At 40.9% G+C, this 16,412-nt stretch overlaps 1 protein-coding gene across 2 annotated transcripts in view; it reads left to right on the top strand.

The window, feature by feature from the left end:
* sult4a1 (sulfotransferase family 4A, member 1) overlaps positions 1-16,412 on the top strand; it is a 55,992-nt gene that overhangs the window by 15,479 nt on the left and 24,101 nt on the right. For both annotated transcript variants that reach the window (XR_013886830.1, XM_080190829.1), the window contains exons 2-5: positions 9,779-9,909; positions 10,344-10,424; positions 12,826-12,952; positions 15,158-15,252. Coding sequence is in view for 1 of the 2 variants with exons in the window: in XM_080190829.1 (XP_080046955.1) it covers positions 9,779-9,909; positions 10,344-10,424; positions 12,826-12,952; positions 15,158-15,252 (434 nt within the window). In the remaining variant the exon portion in view is untranslated. The remainder of the gene's footprint in view (positions 1-9,778; positions 9,910-10,343; positions 10,425-12,825; positions 12,953-15,157; positions 15,253-16,412) is intronic.

Below are 16,412 nucleotides of genomic sequence, written 5' to 3'. Positions count from 1 at the left end.
CTGGTCACAGTTGATGCAGCGTTTAATATCTCTTCCTGTCACCTCCGTATATGGAGAAATATACTATATCTGCTTTGTTAAATAAGGAAGTAGTAAGATCCGTGAGTCTTTCACAGCCTTCGCCAAAATGATGCACCAGTGTGTGTGATACTTCCAAAATACACCAACTTGACGTAAATAAAAGCAAAATATTTTGGATACTAGAAATCTGAAACAAAAACTGAAATGCTGGAAATACCCAGGTCAGGCAGAAAACTCTTATGAAAGGTCATTGAGCTGAAACATTAACTCAGGTTTTCTCTCCACAGATGCTGACTGACATGCTGAGTATTCCCAGCATTTTCTGTTTTTGTTACATAATACATTGATTTTAAGGGACAACAACAATATTAATACAATCTGATGTTGAACCAGATACATGTTTTGAGGCAAATAAGTTAACAGCAGGCAATCCATATTTAACATGGATAGAGTAAGAACATTTTGAATATTGAATAGATGTATGCACCAGAACAACACAGAAACTGTATAGTGCCTAATGCTACACTATTTTGTCACTTGCAGCACTTGATGATTTCCATAGTTGTTAGGTGCTATTCAAGGGAAAAATGCCTGAGTTTTATATCACATTCTTCATGTTGAAGACATGTCTTAGGACGCACTCCGATGTGGAGAAGAACAGGTAGAAGGAATTGGTGGGTGAGGCCAAGAGGTAAATTTGAAAGAATCTCTTTCCAAAGACTTTGACAACAGTGAGGTAAAAGGCGAGGTGAATAGTCAAGAGTTCCGTGTGCCTGAATGAGTAATCAGTAATGATGGAGCATAGGACTCTGGACAGGTACTGAATCAGGATTGCAGGACTCTGGACAGGTACTGAATCAGGATTGCAGGACTCTGGACAGGTACTGAATCAGGATCAGGGGAATGAAGTGTGCGAGCAGAAACATGAGCTTAGAGAAAATCATTGAAATAAGGTGGGTGAAGGCCAAGGAGACATCAGTAGACAAGCAGGGATTTTGAAATTATTACATGAATTACACTTTAGAATTTGAACATATTTAAAACAAATCAAAGTTAATCCATATGTATTCATAAAACCATATAAAATACAAGGTGTGTGTGCTTCCAAGCATGAAGATAAGATATAATAATGTCTGGTGATTCTTTGGAACAAGTGAATGTATTATTATGATTCACTGAATGCCATCATTCCAATTTTTAAACTGCAAGTTTCCTTGCTGGCATTGGGAGACACCATTATTCACTTAATTCAATCTCCTAAATGTATTATAGAGCAGGAAGGTGATATTCATATGGTGCTGTGATCAGAACACTCTTGAAAATAGCATTACTTGATAGGAAGTAAAGATTTATTAAGAAATAAAACATTTCTTTAACCCTTTCCATGAATCCTGCATGAGATGTGGTCCAAAATTGGTATCTGCTATGTTTGCAATTCTCCCCCAGTAGGGCACTGTCTCACCCCCTTGCCTTCAACCAAAGATTTATACCAAGCCTCATCCTTCTAATAAAGTGAAGTTGGTGGAAGTAACACATGTTTTGCCATGTTGGCAATATGTTACAGTCTCTAATTGAATTTGTTCCACAGGAAAGTAGTATTCGAGATCCAACGTGAAAATGAATTTATTTTTCATATTCTGAACTTTCTCCCTCACAATGTATGCTTTTATTATCAGGTTCAGACTCTTCTTGGAAGTAATTTTATCCCCAGTGCACTTCAGGCTCCCCCCTCCCTTTCCATTGCATACTGCTGTGCTTAATTTGGCACAGTGGTTAGCACTACTGATTCACAGCGGGTTCAATTCCTGGCTTGGCTCACTGAACGTTGTCCTCATGTCTGTGTGGGTTTCCTCCAGGTGCTTCAGTTTCCTCCCACAGTCCAAAGACGTGCTGGTTAAGTGCATTGCCCATGCTAAATTCTCCCCCAGCGTACTCGAACAGTGCTGGAGTGTAGCGACTAGGGGATTTTCACAATAACTTAATTGCAGTGTTAATGTAAACTTACTTGTGACACTAACAACTAAATTTACCTTTTCCTTGGCTTCTGCCAGCTCTGCTCTTGAACTGATCAGTGAGAAATGTACAGGAAAAATTGAAAGAGGAAGCATCTCCCTCTGGATTTTCCCTATCCCTGTATCAAATCAACTCACCTCTTATGTCTTCCGCACTGTTTTATAGCTGATTTGGTGTCATTTTTGGAACTCAATATTCCAGCTGTTGCCCTCTCTGAATCTTGTGCAGCTGAACACATTGAATAGCAGGAAGATTCCCCAATAAGATCTATATATAGAGTTCAAGTTGGTTGCTGGTTGATTCCTTCTGGCTGTTACTATGGTTCTACAAGTGTTTGGTGCTTTCTACAGTTGCTTCAAGTTGGAAAGATCTACGGGGAGTGGTCTGGCAGGTGCTGAAAAACACTTTTGCTGACCTCAAAGCTGTTGTTCAAACCATAAGAAATAGCTGCAGGAGTCGACCACGCAGATTGTGGAGCACTCTCTCTCTGCTGTTGTGTACGATCATGACTGATGCCCAGTTTCAACTTCACTTTCCCACCGATTCCCCATATCCCATGATTCCCTGAAACCAAAAATCTATCTACACAGCCTTTTAACATTTGCAATCATGGACCATCCACGACTCTCTGTGGTAGAGAATTCCAGAGATTCACAAACCTAATGAAGAATTTTCTCATCCTCTAAGTCCTAAATGATCACTCCCTTACCCTAAAAGTATCACCCTGAAACTGTGATTCTAGATAACGCAGCCAGGGAAAACAACCTGTTTGTGTACCCTGCCAAACTTCTTTGGAATCTTGCCTCCTATTCTTCTAAGAAAATATAGATCTAATTTACTCAGTGCCTCATTATGGGACAACGCATTCATCCAAGGGACAAACCAGTTGTTCCAAGACGTGCGCATTATCCTTGGAATACAACATGACTTGGAGCAGTCAATATGATTGAGATCACACAGACCAGAACTAGGTGCCAACGAGAAAGGTGTTGAGTGAGAAATTGTTCTCCTCCCTGAGCCTCAATGAGGAGCCATTTGTGAGATGTCTGTTCTTTATTAAAGATATCTTCACTGAAACCTACCACCTGTTTCGGCCACAACTGCAGCTTTGGAACAGATTAAGGACCATATTACCTGTGGTTGTGGTGACAAAGGTTTATGCGTGTGGCTATCTCCAGGCTGGAGCTGGAGCTGAGGGCTGTCATCTGTCACAAAAGCTTGCAATTCATTGAATGCTAATTATATTTCATCCTCTTTTGCCAAAGTGAGCATGTGGTGTTACTAAGGTTGCTGGCTTCTCTGTGATGCAGGATGCCATTGATTGCAAGAACTTTACTTTGTGGGTGCTGTGTGTCAAATCTGCCCTTTACCAGAACCGAAAAAGATTCCACTCCCTCACGTTCAGTTGCTGTCTGATCAGAGCAATGCATCATACAGTTCAGTGCCTGGTATCTGGGCAGCAATCATGCTGCTTTCATTCTGTTGGCTGTGCAAATCAAAGGGTGGTGACTGAGTTGGGGACGTGACTGATGACTCCAGTGCACAAATTAGACACACGTGTGCAACGTGCAAATAAGGAACGCCATCCTGCCACAAGAAATGATAGAGAAGACCAGTGGCATGCTGAAACAAAGCTTCCGTTGCCTGAACCATTGTGAGCAGCTCTGTGGTACTTGAAGGAGCAGGTGTTAAGATTTGCATGGTCTGTGTTGTTTGCTGCACAACATTGCCATCATGAGGGGACAATGCTTGCCACCAGCTAGCTACATGATGAGCAGCTCAGGAGCTTGAGGTGGAAGAGAAAGACAGGAGGCACCCTCTTTCTGCCAGCCAAGGACACTGATATCCAAATGCCATACCGGTAGCTACAACCCTATTTTTCCCATTTTCACATCTGACCTTGCCTGTGTCATTGACCATCACAGTGTTGGGCCACATTGTTAAAAATAAAAATCAGCACAAAATAATTTTACCAATTTTAAACACAAGATTATTGCATAAAAAAGTCAACTGCTCGCCGTTGTTCATTGCCAGAGTGTTTGTCTTTTGAATGCCTTTGCCTATGCTGGGGCTCCCATGCTGTGCTACTCTAATGGCTGCAGCTTGCCAGGTGGAGTGTGCCTGAGTTTGAGTTGAGGTGATCTTGAAGGACGACCATAAACAAATCTTGGCTCAGAGGCCGAACTGTGGATTGCATTTTCTTGGCATGGGTTGTAGCAGTCTGGGCTGGCGGGCTGGCTGCCTGCTGCCTGACAACAGTGTGTCTGTGCTGGCAGGAGGAACACTCCTTAACTGAGAGAGTACTCCACAGAGCCACTCTTTTGGGGCAGTGCCTCAGCAATCTGATTCTGTTGGAGGAAAGCTGGACGGATGGCTGTGACACCCTGCAAGTCAGTTTGCATACTGTAATTCATTGCCATGGAGGCAATGAAAGCTGCAGTAAAAGCCAAGCTTTTACTGCAGCTCTCAGACATTGGGTGGCTGCTGCTTGTGCTATGATGGAACATTGGCCATCAATGTTTAAACGGAACACTTCCATACTGTGAAAAGATAAACTCCAAGCTATGCATCAAGTCCTGTACCAGGTCAGTGTTGGACTCCTTTGTGCTCCACGCTATTGGCTGCAGGCTTTCTGGCAGGCGGCCCAATGCACCAAGTGTTTGTGCAAATCTATCACCTTCTTCTGTAGGTTGCCACATTGAAGTCCTCATCTGAGTCCTCTGCAGCTGGAACCATGTGCAACTTTGCCCTTTGGTGAACTGGAACTTGTGCTCTTTTTGACCTCTGCCCTGGTTGCACTCCACTTGTGCCCATTGTGTGTTGATTTTCAGATCTCACCTATCTTCCAAGGCACAGGAGTGTCAGTATCTAAGCTGGTGGCTACAAGTATGAAATCTAGTAATAGTGCTGTTCCTTCACTGCCTGGTCAAGTTGCAGCTCTAGGGTGTCTGACCCCCTCCTCCCCTCCACTGGCCTAGGTCTGCACCATCCCTATCCCTGTAACTGTGCTCACTTACCATGGTTAAGCCATCTAATTTGCACATCTTTGGATTGTAGGATGAAACCAGAGAAAACTATGCAGACATGAAAGGACATGCGAACTCCAGCTAGATAGTCATCCAAGGCCAGAATCGAACCCAGGCCCTTGGCACTGAGAGGCAGCAGTGCTAACCACTGTGCCACAACAAAGCAAGGTTATGCCAGAAAACATTGAACGGATACAGGATAATTATACAGAATGATTCCTGTGCCAGTTTTCCAGGGCTGTCCCAAGTTAGTTCCTGTAGCTGCACATACAGAAGCAACAGCGACCATTTATTTTGATGTGATAACCTGAAACATTCTTCTTGTTAAGTGCTTGTCTACAAAGTGAAATGAAGGATTATTTTGATCACATTATTAACTGAAGAGAGTAAAAGGACTTGCTTTTTCCATTAATAGTTAGAGAAACAGTTCATTCTGCAGATGGGAACAAGGATCAAACAGCTGGTGTCTTGTATCTAGCAGATAGTAAACACCAACCCAGGAGGCCTGTTCCTTAATGGTTCCTGAGTGTTTTTTCCGTGTCAGAATGTATGGGCTACTATTCCCAAATGAATCTTTGACAATCCTCATAAGGCACTTCAACTCGTGCAGAAAATTTCCTGTTACTAAAACAGATAAACCAGATAAAAAAGACTGGAGTTTCAACCCTCTGACTCTGAGGCAAGACTGCTAACACGGAGCCAAGGCTGACAGTAAAATTACGATGTGTGTTAGGCCACTGTGGTTTTCCTGCCAGGCCAACATAAAAGTGAGAAGGAGTAGGCCATTTGGATCTTCAAGTTTGCGCTGCCGTTTAAATAAAATCTTGGCTGATTGATCTTGATTCTGTCTCTCCACACCCTCTTTCTATCTCTTCATTGCCACACTATCAAAAAACATATCAATACTTGTTTTGACAATAGTCAGTGAATGAGAATCCACAGCCATCTGCGGTAAGACAATTCCAACCCTTTCAATAAATTTAGCTTCTCAATTCTGAATTTTTGACACCTTATTTTGTGATCCTTAATTTTAGAGAGTCCTTGGCCCAGCATTTACCCTGTCTAACCCCTTAAGAATTTTATATTGCAAAAGCTAATCTCTCATTCCTTGTTTTAAACTCCTAGGGAATAAAAGCCTGGTATCCTCAATTTCTCCTTGTAGAATAATATTCTTTTCCTAGGAATCCATCTAGTGAACTTTGCTGCACTCCCTCCAGAACAAGTATGTCCTCCTTTAGGTAAGGAAACCAAAACTGTATGCAGTACTCCAGCTGTGTTTAACAGGGCCCTGCGTAAATGTCATAAGACTTTTACTCTTATTATCCAGTCTTTTTGTAATAAAATTTATCATACCATATGCTTCCCTAATTCTTGCTACATGATAACTTTCTATGATGTGTGTATAAAGACACCCAGATCCTTCTGATTACCAATGTTTCCAGCTTCTTGCAATTTAAATAATATTCTGTTTTTTTAATTTTCCTACCAAGATATCTAAGTTCATATTTCTGACATATTCTTTCTCTCTCTTACTTAACCTGTTGTATCCCTTTGCAGCAACTTTGCATCATCCCTATGGCTTAGCCTAACTGTATATCAAGTACAAACTCGAATACATTACACTCAGTCCAAAACCCAAACTGTTTAATCTCTCCTCTTATGTTAACCCCTTCATGCCCAGAATCAATCTGGTGAACCTCCTCTTTTGAACTGCCTCCAATGCCACCGCATCCTTCCTCAAATAAGGAGACCAAAACTTGACACACTACTCCAGATGTTGTCTCACCAAACCTTATACAATTGCATTAATACTTCTCTACTTTTATACTCCAGTCCTTTTGCAATAAATGTCAACATCCCATTTGCCTTTTTTATTACATGCTGCACTTGCATACCAATTTCCTGTGATTCATGAAATAAGAACATAAGAACATAAGAAATAGGAGCAGGAGTAGGCCATCTAGCCCTTCGAGCCTGCCCCGCCACTCAATAAGATCATGGCTGATCTATCGCTGCTCAGTTCCACTTTCCCGCTTTCTCCCCATAACCCTTAATCCCCTCTCTTATCAAAAACCCATCAACCCGCGTCTTAAAACTATTTAGCGAGGCAGCCTCCACCACTTCAACGGGCAGAGGATTCCAGAGATTCACCACCCTTTGAGTGAAGAAGTTCCTCCTCAACTCCGTTCTAAACCGCCCCCCCTTTTATCTTGAGGCTGTGCCCCCTAGTCCTACTGTCTTTTTTGAGCGGGAAGAGTCTCTCCACCTCTATCCTATCCATCCCGTTCATCATCATATACGTCTCAATGAGATCTCCCCTCATTCTTCTAAACTCTAACGAGTACAAGCCCAGTTTATTCAGCCTCTCCTCATAGCTCAACCCCCTCAACTCCGGTATCAGCCTAGTAAACCTCCTCTGCACTCCCTCCAAGGCCAAAATATCTTTGCGCAGGTGCGGCGCCCAAAACTGCACACAGTACTCCAGCTGCGGCCTCACCAATGCCCTATACAGCTGCAGCAAGACCTCCCTACTTTTATATTCAATCCCCCTCGCTATGAAGGCCAGCATCCCATTTGCCTTCCTGACCACCTGCTGCACCTGCAAGCTGGGTTTTTGCGACTCATGCACAAGGACCCCGAGGTCCCTCTGCACCGTCGCCTGCTGCAGTTTTTCGCCCCGTAAGTAATAGTCCTTCCTACCATTCTTCCTACCAAAGTGGACCACCTCACACTTGCCAACATTAAATTCCATTTGCCATTTCCTGGCCCATTCGCCCAGCCTATCTAGATCCTTCTGCAGACTCTCCACACCCTCCGCACAATTTGCCGTTCCCCCAATCTTGGTGTCATCAGCAAATTTTGACACCCGACACTCGGTTCCCTCCTCCAGATCATCTATATAAATGGTAAAAAGCTGAGGCCCCAGCACCGACCCCTGGGGCACTCCGCTAGTCACCATCCGCCAATCCGAATAGCACCCGTTGACCCCCACTCTCTGCCTCCTATTGGGATCCCTCTGCTCAAATGCATTTTGAATCTGCTTTCCATTTGGGTAAGAATTTGCTTTTTCTACTTTTTTCTGCCAAAATGGATAACCTCTCACTTATCCACATTAAACTCCAACTACCAAATTTTGGCCCATTCTCCTAGTCTATCTGTCTTCATCTGTAGAATCTCTATACCCTCTTCGTTGCCTGCTTTACCACCTATTTTAATATCATCCACAACTTCTGCTATGTTACAGCCTCTCTGCTTGCAGATCATTTATATAGATTGTAAACAGTTGAGGTCCAAGAACTGACCCCTGTGGCACTCCATTAGTTACATTTCGCCAGCCAGAGAATCCTGCTGCTTGACTCTGGTAACTTCTACATCATGCAGGATTATGACAGTGAAATTTAAGGCCTAGACAACATTAATATTAACTAGACCTCATCCTGCTTTGGTTGGGTGGGAAATTAACCAGTCAGTGTGATTTTCTAATACATTGAAATACATACCTCAAATATTTTAAAAGTGGAGGAATACTGAATTGGAAACGATAACTGATTTCTTTTGATCTAGGAAGTAGCCAAAGAAGACCAGATATTTCAGGCTAGGTTGAGATCCTGAGTTACACTAGGCTGTCATCAACTATAAAATCTATTTGTTGTAGCTGTGGAATACAAATTCACATCAGTCACATTCCTGGAGTTGTTGTGCATTCATTCAACTGAGTATGACTGTGTTCGTTTTTAATCATCCATACAATATTTTATCTTCTCACTTGGTACCCGTATTTCTTGAATTATTCACAACCCAGTAAATAGATGGACCACCTGCTCCCAAACTTCTGCCTATTAAGCTACTAAGAAATGAGAGGTCATGGGGGTGGACCTCTCAGACTTTCCTTCCACAAGGAAACATTCTTGCTGTCAATCTCTTCACGCTTTTTGTTTTTTTTTTGTCCCAATTGTAAAATCAGAGAATTCCTACAGTGCAGAAAGAGGCCATTCAGCTCATCAAGCCTACTCTGCCAACAATCACACCCAGGTCCTATCCCTGTAATCCCATGTATTACCTTGCTAATCCCCGACACTAAGGGGCAATTTAGCACAGTCAATCAACCTAACCTCCAAATGTTTCAACTGTGGGAGGAAACCAGATCACCTGGAGGAAACACATGCAGACACTGGGAGAATGTGTATGCTCCACAAAGGCAGACACCCCAGGCTGACTGTCTAGTGTGTAAGGCAGCAGTGCTAACCATGCTTAAATTGGTAACTTTGTATTGGGAATTGTATGTGTGATGTATTGGCAGATGGAATGGAAAAACAGTCAACATGTCTTTCCAGAACAAGACTAAAATTGAAAGCTTTTTTCTCATTAATGCTGAAATGATGTCATACCATTTATCCTCTCTTTGATTTTCTTATCTTCTCTTCTTTGAAAATAGCTTTAGTTATCCAAGTGCTAGAAAATGGAATTAGAATCGATAGGTGTCTGATGGCCAGCACAGATGTGATGGGCCGAAGGACCTCTTTTTGTGCGGTAAAAATCATTTTGACACAATTTCTAATGAGTAGTTAAAGGATAACTTTGGTGAAGTCCTGGGAGTAGAACGTTCAAAGTTCCACTGAATTAGGGAGAAGTTTGAAGGTATGCACTTTAATATCACAAATGAAGTGGTTAAAACCAACTCCAAATTTATGTCCTCACGTGATGTGGTTTGTTAACAGGAACAAGTCTGCTCCAGGAGTTGGTGTACTTGGTGAACCAAGATGCTGACCCAGATGAGATTGGAATAATGAATATTGATGAGCAGCTGCCAGTCCTGGAATATCCTCAGCCTGGCCTTGATATCATTAAGGTGAGAGTAGTTTAGTTGTTCTTCTGCAGTACATATGATATGAATCATACTTCCACAGCAATTTCTAATCACTCCAACTCCCATTCTCCTTCAAAAAATCTTTTGCCTTCTAGGTATATCCCTTTCTTTTTGATCTTTTTCTCCATCCCACTTCCTTACTCTACCTCTGCACGGTTTTTCCTGTTCTGCTGATGTATCTTTCATCTTTGAATGATCTTTGGTGGGTACTTTTCACTTTTTAGTGATTTCCTACATGGAGGGTCGGGGACCTCAACTTCTGCGTAAATTATCCCAGTGATTGGATACTGGTTTCCTGCTCTTGCCCGCAGTCAGAGAAACCGATGAAGAAGTAGAGCCCGATGGAGCAAGAAGAAATCTATTCCCTTTGTAAAAAAAAAGATTGCTGCAGGCTGATTTTTTTTTTATTGCTTTAGGAACTGACGTCACCTCGCCTCATTAAGAGTCACCTGCCATATCGTTTCTTGCCGACAGACCTGCATAACGGACAGTCGAAGGTAAACTATTTTCTGCATCAAATACTTAGTTACGGTGCTGAAACCTGCCAATGTGAACAGTTTTCTTGAACTTTGTTTAATATTAGTTCATAAATTTTGGAAATCAACTTTAGCTTGGATATGTATTCATAATCATTTTGCTTTTGAATTTATCAAATATTGTTTACTCTTTCCAAACCACAGTGGATTACTGTTGGCACAGATGCAATGAGACCATAGGAGCAGTAGTAGGCCATTTGACCCATCCAGTCTGTGCCACCATTAAATGAGATCATGACCAATCTGATGTGATAATCCTCAACTCCACTTTCCTGCTTTACCCCCATAACTTTGATTCCCTTACTGAATAAAAATGTCTGTCTCAGCATTGAACATACTTAATGACCTAACCCCTCCAGCTCTCTGTGGCAAAGAATTCCACAGATTCACCACCACCCCCTGAGAGAAGACAATCTCCCTCATCTCTCTTTTAAATCATAGAATCATCATGGAAAATCATCATAGAATCCCTACAATAAAGAAGGATGCCATTCAGCCCATTGAGTCTATACCAACCAAAATCCCACCCAGGCTCTATTCCCTAAATGGGCACTTCCTTATTCTAAGGTTATGCCCTCTGGTCCTAGACTCCCTGTCAAGCTCCCTATGTTCCAGTAAGGTTTCCTCGCTTTCTAAACTCCAGTGAAGTGCAGGATTAACCTACATAAGAAAATCCTTCCATACCTGGGATCAACCTAGTGAACATTCTTTGGACTTTCTCTAATGCCAGTACACACATAATAGGGGGTAGGATGGGTGGGGGATGTTGTCATTGGTAAGCTCTCCTTCACCTGTTGTCTTTGGAAGACATGTTCATTGTTACCATCCATTGATTACCAAGCTTGTAGTGTTTACTGAAGTAGATTTAGCATTACCCCATGTATCCCTTGCTTTACAGTAAAAGAAGGGAGATATTGGAGCCAACAATCAACTTTCCTTCTGGTACATATCTGTTGTAATTGATGGGGGAGTGAATTAGAGCAGGAGCCGGCATATTTTGGTTTTGGTCTTTCTAAATAATTTACAGGGGCCCAATAGTAGACAGAGCCTCTTCTGCCTTAAAACAGGCATGTAGCAAAGGATGGGTATGACCATGAATTAGGACTCTGAGACTAGAAATTGCAGTATTACTCGCTTGGCAAAGGAGTAATGGGCCAATATACAAAATAACAATAAGCTGAACTCTACAACAAGGCTGCAGCTTGATACATCACTGAATGTTGGACTTATGGATCTTCAAGCCAGTTATCCCATAAGTTCTTTGAGTTTTCATGTAGCAAGTGAAAGACTTGTATTAAAATAGAATTACTTAGCAGAACCATTATCCCTAAAGACGTTCTCTCAGTTCACATGGGGAAATGACTTGATTGAGCTACGGTGATCATTATGTTGCAGCATTCTTAGCAAATGTCTCTCATTTAAGGCATCATGGTCCTCAACAGAGAGCATTTGGTTAGGATATGCAAGGAGTTATGTTAATGAGACTATGATAATGTAAACCTAACATCAGGGTCAGATGATGAAGAGGCTCCAAGAAAGCAAGGTGCAGAGCAGACTGTGTTGCAGAACAGGCGCTTTCCAGATTGTTTTTGTAATTAGTTCTTAATCATTTCTAGAGAAACTGCAGACTGACTATCTCAATCCTAGGGGAGTGATGAAGGAAACCTCATTAAGACATGGTAACATTAAAACAGGATATTGTCTTGTATACATCAAGAGAACTTTGCTACCTTGCAAGATGAGAATTTCCATTGATGACACCTGTGAAGAGCAGTCTGAATTTTCTGTTTTGAAGTAGGATGGAGTGTGATGGCTACCTGTCCAATCTGATGAAAATTAATTGAAGATAATTCTTAGAACTTTATGCAAGGGTGATCAGTACTAATGTTTCTGGAACTGCCACGTGCTCCTTTAGGGACCACAGTGGACTTTCCCTCGGTTGTGCACGTCACCAGAGGAGTCCACGTCCATCTCCCAACTACATCACTCTATCTGGTACGATCCTCTGTGCCTGCGTTGCTCTTTTAAATATTGAGTCAGGGAGCTGCAGATCACTTTCGCTGCAGTGCCAAATGCTTCCTGACCCTAGACCATCTTACCATAGCCCCACGACTAAAAATAGCTCGAGTGGATTCTGCCCAAATGCTAGTTGCTAACGGCTGATCCACCTGCCGTCTTAACCTTTGTGTCGACCCAGACTTTGGGACTGAAGTTTTGTTTTCAATGCTATTTAATATTTTTATAAAATACGCTCTGTACCTGTTTATCTTCTTAAATTGGTGTGGTAGATTACAAATAAACATTTTATTTTTGGTTTTCCCAAAAATATTTGTAGATGTGTTGCATAAGTTTCTCTCCGCAGGTTATATGCATGGCCAGAAATCCCAAAGACTTAGTGGTGTCATACTACCAATTTCATCGTTCTTTACGAACAATGAGCTATAGAGGAACATTCCAGGAATTCTGTCGGCGGTTCATGAATGATAAATGTAAGTGTTTGAATTACTTCATTAAATCCCTTTAGCCTGTTCAAAAATAGAAGGTGTTTCGGGGTCTTGAGTCAGACAGCTGTATAATATGTTATTCAACTGAAACAGGAGATAACTTTAACTTGAAATTCACAGACATACTAGCTTAGACACTCTACTCCTTCATAATCAATTTTTGGGAAGAAATTAGACAGGATGAGTTCTAAAAAGTAACAATACCTTCTACATTTTGGATCCATAGCTATTAATTTACAGTTCTGACTTTGTTAAAGGTGAAAACTTAATTTTAATATGCCAATGAAACTCTGATTAATTCACTTCAAGTTATTTCATTAAATTTCTGGTATTCCTTCCCAAGTAGTCATGTTACCTACCCACTGAATATGGACACCTTGGACTGTTCAGTAGAATGCAGATGTGGAATTTAAGAATCATGCCTGAAGTTTGTTTTTTGTGAAAATGCTTTTTTTTATTGTTACTTTTTAGTTGGTCAAAAAATATGATTGCAATTTTTGTGAGCTAGCCGTGTTTTGCTAATGAGGCAAAGAGCAGTATGGGAATTTCTCTTTAGCAATCATCCTTCTGAAGGAACAGCAGGTCCAATGGAAGTTTGCCAGGCAGGTCATACTGTACCTGAGACAGATGACAGATATTGGCAGGCTCAATGCCCATGTTTAAATTATGGTTACATTAGAGTTTGCAACTGCTAAAAGCAACTGTGCTGTAGTTAACTATCAGTGCAAAAGGAGTCTTATAAGGAAGAATATAACAGCACACTCTACAATAAACTGATGCAATAACAATAGTGGAGAAACTGCAGTATGAAAAAATCAAATAAACAACTAACATGGAAATATGTCAGATCCAAAAATCAAAGTGCTCAGCTCATGCCTTGGAAGCCCAAGATGAGCAGTCCAACAAGAAGTGAGCCCAAGTACTTTGTAGAATTCATTATGGGATCTATTTAAATAAGTGTGTCTGGAACCAGGGTTAAATGAAACACACATACACTCTGAAAAACACTTAAACATCAGTCTGGAGTATTGATTGTCATCTAAATTTTGTACTTGGGTTTACAAGATGTGTGCACAGGATTTGCAGCAGCATTGTATAATCAGTTTTTAAATTTCTGAAGTTGCCTGGAAATCTTGGATTTACAAGGAACATAGTGATGCTTAGCAAATTTGTATCAAATTTCCCTGACTGATATTATTGGACATACTAACGCATGGGTAAATGTCACCATTAAATAGAGCAGGCAGAGGAATTTGATGCAGACGTATTATATTTTACAGGATAATCAAGCACAGCGTACGACTGGAATCATAAGTAGCTGCAGAAGTCTTGATTTCAATTTTACTGACTATAGTAAAACTAACAGCAAAGCACTGTGCAAAAATAAATTTCTTGCTAAATTCTTTTCTGCTTATCTGGAATAATCTTAAATTCCTAGCTTGTCTTTCAGAAATGTTAAATGCTGCAAAGTGAAATCAAAGACTTATCAATAAACATGGTTCTTTATAATCATTTTTTGAAATAAACTATAATATCAGAATTTTATTTTTGATTTGATTTATTATTGTCACATGTATTGGTATACAGTGAAAAGTATTGTTTCTTGCACACTATACAGACAAAGCATACCATTCATAGAGAAGGAAAGGAGAGAATGCAGAATGTAGTGTTACAGACATAGCTAGGGTGTAGAGAAAGATTAACTAAATATAAGCTAAGTCCATTCAAAAGTCCAATGGCAGTGGGGAAGAAGCTGTTCTTGAGTCAGTTGGTACGTGATCTCAGACTTTGGTATCTTTTTCTCGATGGAAGAAGGTGAGAGAGAAAGAATGTGCGTGGGGCCCTTAATTATGCTGGCTGCTTTTCCGAGGCAGTGGGAAGTGTAGACTGAGTCAATGGATGGGAGGCTGGTTTGCATGATGGACTGGGCTTCAATCATGACCCTTTTGTAGTTTCTTATGGTCTTGGACAGAGCAAACCTAGCCATAAAATTCCCAGCAGGAAAGTCATGGGAATGAATTTTTCCATCCTGCCATGATACATGTCTTCAGACATTTGTATCTTTTTCCTGATGGAAAAAGTCAGAAAAATCTTTCTGATTCTCAGTGCAGAATTGAATCAGAGAGATCCTCAAATAAAAATGTTAATACCAGAGTTTCCAAGTTGCTAACATGTTTGTCACTCTTGCAGTGGGTTATGGTTCATGGTTTGAACATGTTCAAGAATTTTGGGAGCATCGAATGGACTCTAATGTCCTCTTCCTCCTATATGAAGATTTGCATAAGGTAAGATTTGTGTAGATCACTTGTTTGTTTTGGATAGAATGCAACTGAAATATGTGAGCAAAGCAAAGTGATTTAAAAAATGTGAAGTAGCAACACGTAGCCTTTTCAATCCTTTAAGAAATATGCAAATCTATCAAAATGACTTTGGTCATAAGGGTAGAAAAACATTTTTTTTCAAGGTGTGAATCTTATAAATGTTGATGTTCAAAGAGACTTGGATGTACTTGTATAAAGAACACAAAGTAGCATGCAGTTACAACAAGCTATTAGGATGGCAAATGGCACATTGGTATTTATGGTGAAGGGATTGGAGTGTAGTAAATCCTTGCTTATCGTCACTTTGTTAAATTTTTTTTAACGTCAGGTGTGCAGCAGGATGAATGTATGCATTGACTATCATGACTTTCAGCATTATGTTTTTTGAACACAAAGCAGGCTACTCTCATCAGTGAGAGAAGAGTCTTGAGATAATATTGCTGCCATTTTCTCAGCACCTTGTTGGGGAGAAAAGTGTGGGACTTAATGGCCTGCAGGAGGAAAGGTGAATTGTGACATTCAGCTCGGACCTGTTATTGTTGAGTCTGCAAGCTTATGTTGATCTTGGAGCGCCGGCTGTGGACCTTGTGAAATTTTAATGGATGGAGGCAGTGTCGCCATTTTCAAGTTGTTTGAGATCACTTTAAAGGGCTTGTGATTTAATCATGCAGGTAAGAATCCCTCTTAAACATTTGTCAAAAACTCCCAATAAGTGATGCTAGTAAGTCTGGTGGCTATTAAGAAAACTAGCACTTTAGAAATTAGATTAGGGTTTTAAAGTGTTTTGAAGCCAGAGAAAGTGTGGTTTGTATTGGAATAGCACTTGGGATACCCCTCACAATGGTAAGAACAATTTGTGATAAACTGATGCAAGTTGCCTCTCAGTATGATGGCCATCCAAATGAAAGCTAAAAGCTTGTGTGGTGACTTAAAGAACGAACAGGGCAAGAGTTCACATTCAGAAAGTTTTAGTGCTATGCACGGTTGGTTTGAGTGTTTTTAAGAAGTGTTGCTATTTGCATAGCATCTAAATACCTTGGTGAAGTAGCTATATTGATACTGAAGCGGCTGATGAATTATCTGTCTATTTGAAGAAAATTATCAAAGAAAATGATTGCTCACCA

This window comes from Carcharhinus amblyrhynchos, chromosome 6 (genome assembly GCF_965287045.1).
Source record: "Carcharhinus amblyrhynchos chromosome 6, sCarAmb.v2.hapA, whole genome shotgun sequence".
Taxonomy (NCBI): domain Eukaryota; kingdom Metazoa; phylum Chordata; class Chondrichthyes; order Carcharhiniformes; family Carcharhinidae; genus Carcharhinus; species Carcharhinus amblyrhynchos.
This window is presented reverse-complemented; position numbering and strand designations above follow the sequence as displayed.